The sequence below is a fragment of the Vulpes lagopus genome, chromosome 6, assembly GCF_018345385.1.
Source record: "Vulpes lagopus strain Blue_001 chromosome 6, ASM1834538v1, whole genome shotgun sequence".
NCBI classification, from domain to species: Eukaryota; Metazoa; Chordata; class Mammalia; order Carnivora; family Canidae; genus Vulpes; species Vulpes lagopus.
The window spans coordinates 2,519,889-2,533,607 of NC_054829.1; the positions used below are offsets into that span (position 1 = coordinate 2,519,889).

The following is a 13,719-nucleotide window of genomic DNA, read 5'->3' on the forward strand; positions in this document are numbered from 1 at the left end:
TGGACTGAGCTCTAGAATGTTGGTTACCTTTCTCACTTGCACGTGAGGAAACTCCTCCTGTGTTACCACCTCATGTTCCAATCTGCTCACTGCCCACTACGAAATCCTACAGCCGAGCTGCAGAGAAGTGACTCTGGTCATGTGACTCAGCCTGACTTGGGGTGCTGCTTACACCCCATGGCCCTGTCCTCTGTCACGACCCAAGGGAGAGTCTGGCCTTCATGGGACAGGCCCTCAGTCTTTTGGACTCTGTTCTCCATGTGCTTCAAGACCAGTCTGATTTCTCAGATGACCTACTCCCTCTTGGTTTCTCTGTGGTGATCGCTGCCCTCTCTAGCCATAGCTTTCTGTAGACATGTCACTGTGTTGAGGCCTGTTCCTGCTAACATCAGTAGCTGAGGGACTATTCTTTCCCTTTGGGGGGAGTCTTAGCCTTCTGGTTCCCCATCTGGGGAATTCCTCAGCACCCAGCTAGTGCCTGGACCTACTTCCAGATGTTCCCATCTGGGAGATTGAGGGTAGGCTCTGGGTGAGCAGCCTTATTAGCATCCCTGGGAACTAGAATTTGTTTAATGAGAGCCCCAGTGGCCTGTGTGCACACGTAGGTTGAGAAGGACCGGTCTGAACACCACGTGGCCCCTGGACCACACTTTGGGCAGTAATGACAGAGCATGTGGGAAATGCCACCCTTGGGGATTGCAGTGCCATTAGGGGGCTGAGGTGGGCATTTGGGCATGGAGAGACCAGGCGTGCGAGACAATTCTCCTGTGTTCTGGAAACTGCCCAATGTTTGGTGCTACAGGAGAACAATTATTTGCGTTAAATTTTGACTTACTAGGTTTTTTTATTGTGATCATGTATCAGTTTTATTTCGTGATTATTTCCTTATTTGTTCCGATTTTAGAGAAAGTAGTTAGGAATTTGGCATTAGCGCTGCCCCAGGGTTTCCCTCCAACACCGCCCTCTCCCCTAAGGTTCAATCCTCTGTGGCCGTGGGCACTCCTGACTACATCTCGCCAGAGATTCTACAGGCGATGGAGGACGGCATGGGCAAGTATGGCCCCGAGTGTGACTGGTGGTCTCTGGGCGTCTGCATGTACGAGATGCTGTACGGAGAAACGCCGTTCTACGCAGAGTCACTTGTGGAGACCTATGGAAAGATCATGAACCATGAAGTAAGACGCTACATTTCCATGTCCTGTTGGTTCGAGACCTGGAGTTGGGAGGGCCTCTAGGAAGCTGTTAGCATCTTCGGGGAAGAGATGATAGGGCTGGAGGGGGCTGCTGACCACCAGACAGGAGCAGAGGGAGTTAGGGGGTGGAGTCCACACAGGCTACCGACATAGGAGGTACAGGTGTGAGGGGAGGAGAGCTGCGTGGCAGGGTCAGGGCCCAGGAGAAGCAGGCATCCATGCTGACTGCATGGCCTTGGGGCAACAGGGGGTGAGGAGCAGTTGGGCAGTTCCACCTGTGGGTCTGGATTCCTCAGTTGTCAGAACTGGGCCACACGCCCCTCCGTGGCAGCGTCCCTCCGCCTCCCAGATCCTGTTCCATTTCCCTTTCCAGCTGTGCGGTTTTCACTCTGACCTTCCCCCCGCCCCCACCGCCTCCCCTCTATTCCTCATACGGTTTGCTCTTCCACCTCATGTTTCTCTCATCTGTTTCTCTTGGTCACGTGTTTCTTCCTCACACCGCCTCCTCCCTCTGCCAGCATGCTCTCAGCATCCTTCCACACCTCCCTAAGGATGGCCCTCTCCACTGACCTGTCCCCAGCCCTGTCCCCCACTAACTATTTGAGTGGGGAGCAGATTAATACTGAAATGGTGGGGGATCTTCTATTTAACTCAAATCAGAGGAGGCCATGTTTGTAAAAAATACTTTTCCCAAAGTAGAAATAAATGTTTTCACTTGTAAACGAATATACACTTCCCATAAAATGGTCAGACACCACAAAGGTGCAGAGGGTAGGTGGTGGAAATCACTGCCTCCACTTCTTAGTGATAAACCCTGTCAAAGTGCAGAACGGGCCTCAGTGAGCTATAAATTGCTGTGGGTGCTGAGCTTGAGCTCCCTGTGGGGCCTGGTCTGGCGCTTTCTTTGTGCCTACTTACTTGATTGTCATGCAGCCCTGTGACATGGTGCTCCTGCCGTCCTTGTTTCTAGATCACAGAGGTGGAGCTGGGCCTTGGCACCCAAGCTTGCTGCTGTGCTGGGCGTTTGTGGGGCAGGATGGTGGGGGCGGGGGGGATGTTTGGTTGGATGGCATCACATCACATATAACCAGGGGGTTTTGTCTGGCTTTTTGCTCTGTCTACCCAGTACACAAAAACACACCATTCTCTTGGGTGTGTGTGTGGGGGGGGCAGGTGTTTGGGTGTGGGGTGTTTGTGTGTTGTGTGTGGCGGGGGTGGGTGTGGGTGTGGTGTGTGTGGAGTGTATATGTGTGCACGCACCGTGTCTCTTTTTAACAGATTTCTTTTTGATGAGCATTTAGGCAATTTGCGGTTTACTTGGTCAGAATATAATGCTGTTGTGAACATGTCAGGTGTTCTCTTTGTGACTGTTTCTGTAGAATAAAATTCTCAGAGTGGAATTGCCGTGGGTACTGGCATACGCACTCTCAAAGAGCTGAGCCAGCCTGTTCCACTGCAGCGTGTAGTCTGCGTCCTTCGCCACTTGAATGGGTGACAGTCTATCGTTCTCATTTATGTGTAAGGTGGCAACAAGTCTGCCATGAATGAAACCAGCAAAACTAAGGATTTTCTCATTTGCCTTTCTGGAATTCAGTTCACTGGCTATGGCTTGCATTTAGTTACTGTGAAATTAGGAATGACTGTTGCTTTGGAGTGGTTGCCTCTGTCTTGTTTCCTGTAACATCTATAAACCTTCCATCTTTCTGAGTAAGTTTTCATCCCGTGTCCACCGACCTCCCACCCCCCAGGAGCGATTTCAGTTTCCATCCCACGTCACCGACGTGTCTGAAGAAGCCAAAGACCTCATTCAGAGACTCATCTGCAGCAGAGAGCGGCGGCTGGGCCAGAATGGCATAGAGGACTTCAAAAAGCATGCGTTCTTTGAAGGTCTGAACTGGGAGAACATACGGAACCTGGAGGCACCTTACATTCCTGATGTGAGCAGCCCTTCTGACACCTCTAACTTTGATGTGGACGACGACGTGCTGAGAAATATTGTAAGTGTAAACCGTCTCTCGTGCTGTATCCTCGTAGGTCTGAATATGGAGAGTATTCTGTGGACGGTGTTGTTCCCAGTGTGATCGGTCTTAGGACTGTGTTGGTTCCAACTTTAAAAGATCTGGCAATTGTTTTCAAGAAAATACACCTTTTATTCCAGCCTTCAGCTTGGTCCTTAATGGCCCTTCTAAAGAATAAGGGTTACAGGCACACCTCATTTTAATGTGCTTTGCAGATACTGGGTTTGTTTTTTTTTTTTTTTTTTTACAGACTGAAGGTTTGTGGCAACCTTGCCTCCAGCATATCTGTGGGCAGTTTTTCTAACCACATCTGCTCACTTCTGCATCCCATGTTGGTGATTCTCATCGTGTTTCAGATTTTTTCAGTATTAATGTGTTTGTTACGGTGATCCATGATCGGTGCTTAGGACTTACTGAAAGCTCAGGCGATGGTTAGCAGTTTTTAGCAGTAAAATATTTTTAAATTAAGGTACATACTTTATTTGTTCTGACGGTGCTGTTGCATACGTAATAGATTGTAGTATAGTGTGAGCTCGACTTTTACGTGGGCTGGGAAAGTAAACAATGCAATTGACTTGCTTTGTTGAGATAGTCACTTTATCATTGTGGTCTGGAACCAGACCCGAAATGTCTCCGAGGTACACATGACCTCAGCTGAAGTAAAACTGAGTTGAACGGCTCCTTTCCAGACTTCACCAGACATACTTGTGCTGTAGTTTCGTGGCATTTGGCAGTGTCACCAATGCTCCATCTTAAAGCTTCACCTCAGCCCTGTCACCACTTCCAGACTGCGAGGGGCCTGGCCTGTGCCCCCATAGTGGACTTGTAAGCCCCTGGGGCCCCAGTTCCCAGGCATGAGTGCACAGGCTTCCTGCTGTCATGTGTTCTCTCTGTTCTCATGTGTGTTTCTTTGTACAGCAGGGGTTTAGGAGCAGCAGTGACCATGTGTGGGTTCCGAGTCCTCCCACTGATGTCTTGGGTCCTCCAGGTGGGGTCCTGGTTCTGGGGCTGCCCAGTGTTTGGCTGGTCCAACGGGGCCTCTGCTGTACCAGTTGGTACTTTTAGCTCCAGAGAGTTTTGCTCAGAGGCTGTAAGGTTGTTGTGACCTGGTTTGTGGGTAGAGGACATGAGGTTCATCCAAGTAGAAGAAAGGTCTTGATTGCTCCCTAGAGAATTAGTCAAATAAGAGCCAAGCCATAGACCGCACAAAGTAGTGTCGCTGTGGAAGGGGTTTTCCTAGACTCTAAAGAAACTATTTCCATGCTGACATTTCCCAGATGAATTATAACTTTGGCTTCGTGTTTGATGAAGGATCCTAAAACTGAAAGAGAGAGTTCACAATACATTTACCTAAGATACTCTACCTTCTGCCTTTGGCCTCTGTCTCTGCCGAGAGCCTGGGAGCCCTCAGCCTCTGCCCCCATGCCTCCAGGTGGTTGTGCTCCTGCCCCGTCTGCTCGCCTCTGTGCAGGGCCGTGTCAAGCAGTGGCTGCTGTGGCTTCAGCAGGTTTGGCGTCACAGGTGTGATGCAAATTGGGCCTGTGACAGTATCATCATCCGAAGCAGTGTGCGTGTTCTCTTAACTGCGTTGTGCATGCAGCAGGCACTGCCAGGCCCAAGAACTGTAAATCTGCCAGTGCTGCGCTCCCTGGCGGGAACACTGTGTACTCCAGGATTCTCTGTTCTGACCCCTGACTTCACCGATTTGTAACATTCTTTCCTTTTGTTTGAACACAGATTTCATTTTGTTGTATGTGTTCTTATGCAGGAAATATTACCTCCTGGTTCTCATACGGGCTTCTCTGGGTTACATTTGCCGTTTATCGGTTTTACATTTACAACAGAAAGGTAGGTCTGGTTTATCATTCCCCAGGCAGAGCCTTCCCTTGGGCTAGATGGGCAGTCTGAGTCGGGGAGGGGGGGATGTTCCTGTGTGGGTGTGTGCCTGCGTCGGTGTTGGGGGTCATGATCAAGGGAGCTGTGGACAGATTGGTCCTTTAAATGGGACACCTGATGACTACACAGTGACATGTAGCAGGGTCAGGCGACTTCTTCTACAAACAGGAGACTCTTCTCCTGTCTCTGTTATATAGTCTACTGCTTTTTTAACAACGCTGTGAAAATATGAAACCCATCCTTGGCTCATGGGAGGTAGTTTGCTGACTTCTGACTTACCATGAGTGTTGGCAAGATTTATTCTGAGAGAATGTCAGTGGCCGAAGCTAGCAGCCCTGTTCCCTGGTGATGCCCTACTTTCATAAGGATTTTAGCCATAGCTCTGTAGCTTCCACCATGGAGCTGGAGCACAGTCCCAGGCTTAATGGAAGAGGCGGGAGTAGAAGCCCCAGATATAGCTCCAGCACCTGAGGACCATGGTGACTATTTGTACCTGTCAGCCTCTCTCTTGAATGGGCCTCTTTGCCGAGCTGTTGCTGGCTTTTAAAGAACCTGAGCCAGGAGGAAAGGCAGACAAAATGAAACAGATGGAATCACTCAGTGCCTGAAGGAGGGCCACACACTTGACTCCAGGTACCTTCTAGCAGCTCCTACGTGCATTGATGAGAGTTCCTTCAGGAGGAGGTTGTTTCTGCTTGAGCTCATAGGAGCTCCCTTGGTGTGAGGTGCCAGGGTTAAGCAGCACTAGAGCCAAAGTGATAGTTGATGCTTTGTAGTCCACAGGAAGCAGTCCAAAATGCAGTAGGCATAACGACCTATTAATCTTGCTTACAGGGGTTCTTGATTTTTCTGGGCCATTCTAACTCAGTAGGTACTTGTTAAACCTTCAGGTTCCAGGCCCACCTGCCAAGGCTCTAGTATGACAGGTCAAGCCCAGGTCTCTCCTTCTGGAACAGAACCCATGATGCTGGCGTACCACAGCATTCTTGAGCCACTTTTGAGAATCGGTGGCCAGGCCCTTCCATAAACGTGTGTGTGCTGGGTGCCTTTGCTGGACTTTTGAGTGTAGCAGTACTCAGGAGTCTCCCTGGCATCACTGTCACATTAAAAACAAGAACTAAATAATTTGTGGACCTGCTCAAGAACTAAGCTCTGAGAGAATCACCTTGGGCTTTCATAACCGTGTGTATGGTATGCACTTGGTGGTCACTGGTCAGTAGCTGTGCCACTCACGGTGCTGGAGTTGAGAGAACCAGACAGGTTGTTCAGTCTGCCGGGGAGGATGAGCCCCAGAGGATTGAGGGGCCCATTCCCTGAAATTCTCAGCCAGTCAGTGGCAGAAGCAGGAAGCCCTTGGTGGCCTCAGCGTCCAGGGCCATCCCCTGGGCCCTCTGCCGGGCCCCCACACCCAGCTACCCACAGGATACCATCTCCTGTTACATTTCTGGTTGAGCATAAGTGGTGACGTAGAGATTACATTCCCTCCTTTGCAGAGGGGTTTTCTTTGACCACCTTAGAGGGCACGTTCTTGTCAATCACCCTGTCATCCAGTAATTAGCCATAAGGGAGACTCTGAATTCTGGCTCAATAAATAGTAGTCTTTTCACAGGTATTTTGTTTGCCTGTTTGAAAGACTTGTTTTTTGCCCCAGGAAGTTTTATTTATTTATTTTTTTTAAAATTTTTATTTATTTATGATAGTCACAGAGAGAGAGAGAGAGAGGCAGAGACACAGGCAGAGGGAGAAGCAGGCTCCATGCACCGGGAGCCCGATGTGGGATTCGATCCCGGGTCTCCAGGATCGCGCCCTGGGCCAAAGGCAGGCGCCAAACCGCTGCGCCACCCAGGGATCCCTTCCCAGGAAGTTTTAAAATGCTGATGAACTCACTGAATTCTCAGTAGATCAGAAAACCCTATTGCTTTATTGCAGCTGTTTTTCTGACCGAGGCTCTCTGAAGAGCATAATGCAGTCCAGCACATTAACCAAAGACGAGGGTGTGCAGCGGGACCTGGAGAACAGCCTACAGGTGGAAGCTTATGAAAGGCGGATCCGGAGGCTGGAGCAGGAGAAGCTGGAGCTGAGCAGGAAGCTGCAAGGTGAGGGCAGCGCCCGGCCTCCCGCGGCCTCGGCCCACTTGCCCTCGGCGCTGGCCTGCCCTCACGCCCTGTCTCCCTCCCCTAGAGTCCACCCAGACTGTGCAGTCCCTGCACGGCTCCACCCGCGCCCTGGGCAGCTCGGCCCGGGATAAGGAAATCAAAAAGCTAAACGAAGAGATCGAGCGTCTAAAGAATAAAATAGCAGGTAGGTGTTTTAATGATAGCTGCCTGGTCTCTGTTCTTGGGGAAAATTTTCAGTCCTTTTCGTAAGGTGAAGAAGGGGGGGGAAAAAAAAGCTCTGGCTTCAGTGCACCTACTTAGAGGTCTCCTGTTTTGTCCGTTCACTTGAGGTGATTTCTGCACCTTGCTTAGCCCACATAATAGGATTTTATAGTTGCAGCTAGAATCTGTTTCTAGTATCTCATCCACAAACCTTCACAACATTTTACATTTCTCTGTCTTGATTCCTCTCCTTGTAGCCCTAAGACAGAATTGCCACAGCTTATTTCTTCCCAAGGCTTTCCTTGGTGATCTGGCCCACTTTCCTCAGTGTTGTAGGTGTGGATCTGTCCTTCCATCCATCTTCTGTGGCTCCTAGATTATCAAAGCTTCCTACTCCGATCACTCTTGAGTCTTAGCCTGACACATGTGTCAGCCTGGCAGTTGACTCTTGTCTCAACCTATTCTTTCTCTCCTTTTCCTGCCTTAGAACCCACCCCCCCACGTCCTGATGCTGAAAAGGGCCCAGGTGAGTCAGTTACACACTGAGGCTTCCTGCGCCCCTCAGCTGCCTTGTGCTTGCTTGCACTGAGACAGGAGGTCCCCCAGCCCTTGGGGCAGAGCCGTCACCTACACGGTCAGCTCACGTGGGTGGCTGAGCACATGACACTTGACACAGCAGGTTACCTGTGTGAGGAAGTGAGAAAGCTGCTAAATGATAGCATGAAGAATGATTAAATAATTCACTCTCAGGAAGTCATATGGTCTATTTTCCCTATTGCTCAGATTCAAACAGGCTCGAGCGGCAGCTTGAGGACACGGTGACCCTTCGCCAAGAACACGAGGACTCCACACATCGGCTGAAAGGCCTGGAAAAGCAGTACCGCATGGTGCGACAGGAGAAGGAGGATTTTCACAAGGTAGTCCAGGGTGTGGTTTGCCATGAGAAAGATTTAAATGATTTCGAGGTTGTGAGGTTGAAGTTGTACAGAGGTCTGAGGGCCTCTTCCAGGATCCTTGTTTGTGTGTGTCCTGGCCTGTGCTGCCTGCAGCCCCTGAGAGGCAAGATTGCCCAAGGATCCTGCTGGCCACTCCACCTCCTGGCTGGCTGTGAGGTACCCTGCTACAGCCAGCACACACTTTGCAGTGCTCGTCCTGGCTCCTGACCACCCTGCCCTGGGTGCTATACCCCCTATGTGAAAGTAAGGACATGATGGTGTGGAGGCCTTGAGGCTCCCCATGGAGGGTCTCTCTCAGGGTCCACAGCAACCAACCCAGCTAAGGTCACCTGCTTGACTCTGGTGCCAGAGTCCTCACCCTTTCCACTCCATCAGGCCCCCTGCGGTGGCCTCTCCCCAACCCGCTCTTCTTTCAGAAGTGAGCTGTTCCTTATGACAGGGCATTGCAAGACAGATCATTTGTTGAAATTTGTGCAGTTCCCTTTAAATGTCTTTTATAAATTTGATTTTCAGTTAAATACATCAAACCGTAGGTTTAGATACCAGTGTGTTCATACAACACGATCCTATTTTCTAAAATATATTCACTTATACATTTAAGTCGTTAAACCTATAGTTTATGATCTGTTTTCTAAAATGTGCAGGGTTTCAAACCCAGATTGTTCAGTTCACCACGGTATCCTACCACGGCACCTTGTCTGGAAGTGCAGCGTAGGACAGGAGGCCCCGCATTACTCTAGCTAGCCTGGCCCAGAACAGCATGGTGGAGGCACTCCCCTCCTCGTGGTGGGAACCACCGTGCTAATCTGTTCAGATCCACTACTTCCAGTACCAGACCAACAGGTGCCACAGTGACTGTGCCACCCAGTTGTTGAGGAATCAGCTGCAGGGAGGTGAGGCTGCTAGGACAGCAGTGGTGAGGCCATGTCACCCATGCAGCCAGAGAGACAACCACTTCCATATCTCTCTCTGGTGGGGGGTTAAGTGTCCAATGATCATTTTTGTATGATTCCTTATTTTGGTGGAAATCTTAGGCTTTTCATACATAACGTACTTTTCTGATACTGCTATTTAAATAACTGGATTGATGACCACATTCATGCTTCATCCACCTTTGTGATTGTATGGATGGATTAGGGAAGGGGGTGTTGAAACTGGTGAACCAGACTTGCTACTGTGAGCAAGCCTCCAAGCTGGCTGGGGGAGCTTGAGCTTCCAGTTGCCATGTGGTTGTGGAGTCTTCCCTGGAGTGAGGTTGATGCTTAGCACCTCAGCTCAGGTGTGCTTTTTCCAGGCTGCTCATAGCTGTGCTGGGGCTGAGCAAAGGGCTTTTTCCAAAGAGGAGAGGTCTTGGATCTTGGCCATGGTCCGTAACCAGCGTTTGCTGAGGAAGAGTGAGCTTCCAGCCTCCCATGTCTTTGTTAAGCAAATATAAAACATCTGTCATTCTTTCTGTTCAGCAATTGGTTGAAGCTTCAGAGCGATTGAAATCCCAGGCCAGAGAACTCAAAGATGCCCACCAGCAGCGAAAGTTGGCCCTACAGGAGTTCTCAGAGCTCAATGAGCGCATGGCAGAGCTCCGCTCCCAGAAGCAGAAGGTGTCTCGGCAGCTTCGGGACAAAGAGGAGGAAGTGGAGGTGGCCATGCAGAAGATCGACTCCATGCGCCAGGAAATCCGCAAGTCTGAGAAGTTTAGGAAGGAGGTAGCTTTTTAGCTGTTTCAGGGATTGTGCTATTTGGACCTTTATAAGATCTTTTTTTTTTTTTTTAATAGTTTATTTATTTGAGAGAACGCATGAGCTGGGGGAGGAGGCAGAGGGAGAAGGAGAAGTAGACTCCCCACTGAGCAGGGAGCCTGATATGGGGCTCCATCCCAGCACTCTCAGGTCATGACCTACCTGAGCCGAAGGTAGGCACTTAACCGCCTGAGCCACCCAGGTGCCCTGGACCTTTGTATGATCTTAATAAAACATCTTGGAGAACTTAGCTTGAATACTATAAATTACTTTAAAATCTTAAATTTTATGAGAAACCAAGTAAGTTGACCTGCCAAGTATTTATTTTGTATTTCTCAGCCCTCAGTATCTATTTGTGAAATTATTAAGAGATTTTCTAGGGTCCTGATTTTTAAAAATAACCTTTTAAAGCAAAGAGAAGGTATTCATGCCTAACAAATATAATGTAAACGTGTCATGATGCGATCGATACAGCACAGCGTAAGTGAGGTGAGCCCCAGGTCCATAGCAGGTGGGAGCAGTGGGAAGACCAGGCTCAGCCAGGTGTGCCTTCAGGTCAGCCCAGTGGCTCTGGACCTGCTTTCAGGATGGCTTTATGCTCTTAAAGACCCGAGACCCTGAAAGAGCTTTTGTTTGTGTAGGTTACGGCTTCTCATGTTTACCATGTTAGATATTAAGATACTCTCTTCAAAAAAAAAAAAAAAAAAAAGATACTCTCTTCAGTTTAGCAATAACCTGAATAATAGCATTGCGTTACATGTTAACGTAAGTAGCATTTTCTATGAAAAGTGACTGCCTCCCCTATGTAGTGAGGGGAGTGGCATTTTTGTGTTTTTGTGCTTTTCTTTAATAACTGGCTTAATAAACACGTAGGTTGGTATGCCTATTTCTGCATTCAGTCTGCCATGTTTTGCATAAAGTATTTAAAGAAAACCCAGGTAATTAGAAAAAGAAGACCCTTTGATACCCCCCGAAAGGGTCTCAAGACACTACTTTGAGAACTGGCTGTCAAGATACTCTAGATGCTCTTCCATTAATGAGGGGCAGATTTTAAGCAGCCCTTAGTTTGGATTCTGTTAGAAATTGCTTGGCACACTGAATCGGAAGGCCTGAAACTTACGTGCTCATTGTCACTTGGTCTCAAAATGCCTATTTGTTTTCCTCTCCATTTGTCTTAAAACCCAGATATATTTGTAGTTGTAGCCAGCAGTAACTCTGGTCAGTGGAACCCGTAACTAAGCATTACCATTCGCACTCTGGATGAGTCACTGTGGGGCCTGGGATCTGCTTTAAAGTAATGGGAGCACGCAATTCTTCCACTGTCCCCCCACTTTCATGTGACGTTTGTCGTTTAATAGATGAATTTGTGTTCTCCAGATGTCCAAAGTATTTGTTTCACCAATCTGCATCCTTCCTAGAAATTTAATGCCAAATTATTGATTTAAATTAGAATTTAAACTTGTTTTATTACTAACTAGCCTTTCGAGATAAGCCTTGAAGTGTGTTTCTCAGCCATTATATGATGGGGGCTGAAATCTGTGAGGAGGGAAGAATTATGAAGGGCCTCAGGACTGCGCTGGCCCAGGGCCTTGGGAGGGCCGGCGTCAGGCCAGTAAGCAGCGGCGTTCTTCTTGCAGCTGGAAGCTCGACTGGAGGACGCCGTTGCCGAGGCCTCCAGGGAGCGCAAGCTTCGTGAGCACAGTGAGAACTTCTCCAAGCAAGTGGAAAGTGAGCTTGAGGCCCTCAAGGTAGTGTCTGCCAGAGGCTAGACGGTCACCCTTGCTAATTGTTGTGGTGGGCTCGTCAGAGACCGGTGGCTGCAGATGAGACGCGGGATGTGGAGAGGTGGCAGCTCACGACCATGCCTTTAGGACAGCTTTTCGCTTTGAAAGCCCAAGTTGCTTCATTTTTTCTTTTCTTATATATAAAAAGCCTCAGGCAGTTTATAGGAAGCCCTTGTAAACTAATATCCAATACCTGCCATTTGTCTTGGGTTTCTTTCTTTCTTTCTTTCTTTCTTTTTTTTTTTTAAGATTTTATTTATTTGAGAGAGAGAGAGCACGTGGGCACATGCAGTGGCGGGGTAGGAGGGGGAGAGGGAGAGGGAAAAGCAGACTCCCCACTGAGCGGGGAGCCCGACATGGGACTCGATCCCAGAACCCTGGGATGACCTGAGCCAAAGACAGACGCTTCACCAGCTGAATCTGTCACCTCTCCCTCAGTACTTACCTTGGAGGTGCCAGTTTCTCTCCATCGTCCTTGCTGCCCTCTGATCCAGCTGGTGGCAGCCCCCCATGGGCTTGGACTTCTCCCTAGTGCCCGAGTGCTTGTTGCCATGCTGCTCCCCATGCGGCTGCTACAGCGAGCTTATCGCAGTTGGGACACATCCCGCCTTTGGTGTCCCCAGTAGCTTCCTGCAGCTCTGGAATGACTCCTCCTGACAGCTCCCTCTCCGCACTTCCCCTTTCTGCCTGCCCCAGCCACCCCGATGCCCTCTTGCTGTGTCCACAGCTCCAGTTCGGTGCCTTTGCCTTGCTGCTCATTGCCTGACGCAGCGCTTCATGTGTTACCACCTCAATGTTGCCTTCTCTAACTGTCCACTTTGTGCCATCCCCCAGTCTTTGTTGCATTGCTTTGTGTTAGCATCTTGTTGCTTCGTTGCTGGGTTGTTATCAGGCTCTCCCTTCTGCCCCACAGAAGCAGCGGCCTCAGTGTTACCCTGTTACCACAGAGGTGCTCGACACATAGCCTTCAAAAGAATATTGTTGCATGATGAACAAACTGTGAGGAGGTTTGGAGACCGTTTGTGTGAGGGTGTAGACACAGAGCTTCTGCAGTGCTGGGCAGATCTGGGCACGTCCCTTCAGCAAGGCAGATACTGTCTACCCCTAGAACCAGCCTGACTGTTGTGAGAAGGACTTCATGACTGAGGCCAGATAAATCCTGTGCAGTGCCTGTCACTGGCGGGGAAGGGGCGCCTGCATGTGGTAGGGATGACAGGCCGCGTGGCTCTTGAGGGAGGACACAGAGCTCTGTGGTTGACTTTACTTACCCTTTATCTTCAGATGAAGCAAGGAGGCCGAGGACCAGGTGCCACCTTAGAACATCAGCAGGAGATTTCCAAAATCAAATCTGAGCTTGAGAAGAAAGTCCTATTTTATGAAGAAGAATTGGTCAGGCGGGAGGCCTCCCATGTGCTGGAAGTAAAAAATGTGAAAAAGGAGGTGCACGATTCAGAGAGCCACCAGCTGGCCCTCCAGAAGGAAGTTCTCATGTTAAAAGACAAATTGGAAAAGTCAAAGCGAGAGCGGTAAGTGTCCACACTCTCCTCTGTGTTGTGAGTGTGGACTTGTGTCTCTGCCGCCTGCAGGCTTCTGACTCCCCTCTCACTCGTACCTTCCCAGGCACACTGAAATGGAGGAGGCAGTGGGCACAGTAAGGGAGAAGTATGAGCGAGAGAGAGGCATGCTGCTGGAAGAAAACAAGAAGCTCACGGCCGAGAACGAGAGGGTAATCTGTGCCCCCACTCACAGCCCTAGTGTCCATGCTCACGAGTCCACTCTGCCTAGTGCTTGTTTGCACAGTTTATTGCTTATGTAAAG

At 49.4% G+C, this 13,719-nt stretch overlaps 1 protein-coding gene across 1 annotated transcript in view; it reads left to right on the plus strand.

The window, feature by feature from the left end:
• Positions 1–13,719, plus strand: part of CDC42BPB (CDC42 binding protein kinase beta) — a 105,888-nt gene that overhangs the window by 62,473 nt on the left and 29,696 nt on the right. The window contains exons 7-16 of the mRNA XM_041760144.1: positions 975–1,175; positions 2,942–3,190; positions 4,980–5,059; positions 7,037–7,203; positions 7,289–7,408; positions 8,209–8,342; positions 9,842–10,084; positions 11,755–11,865; positions 13,183–13,427; positions 13,522–13,627. Coding sequence (XP_041616078.1) covers positions 975–1,175; positions 2,942–3,190; positions 4,980–5,059; positions 7,037–7,203; positions 7,289–7,408; positions 8,209–8,342; positions 9,842–10,084; positions 11,755–11,865; positions 13,183–13,427; positions 13,522–13,627 — 1,656 coding nt within the window. The remainder of the gene's footprint in view (positions 1–974; positions 1,176–2,941; positions 3,191–4,979; positions 5,060–7,036; positions 7,204–7,288; positions 7,409–8,208; positions 8,343–9,841; positions 10,085–11,754; positions 11,866–13,182; positions 13,428–13,521; positions 13,628–13,719) is intronic.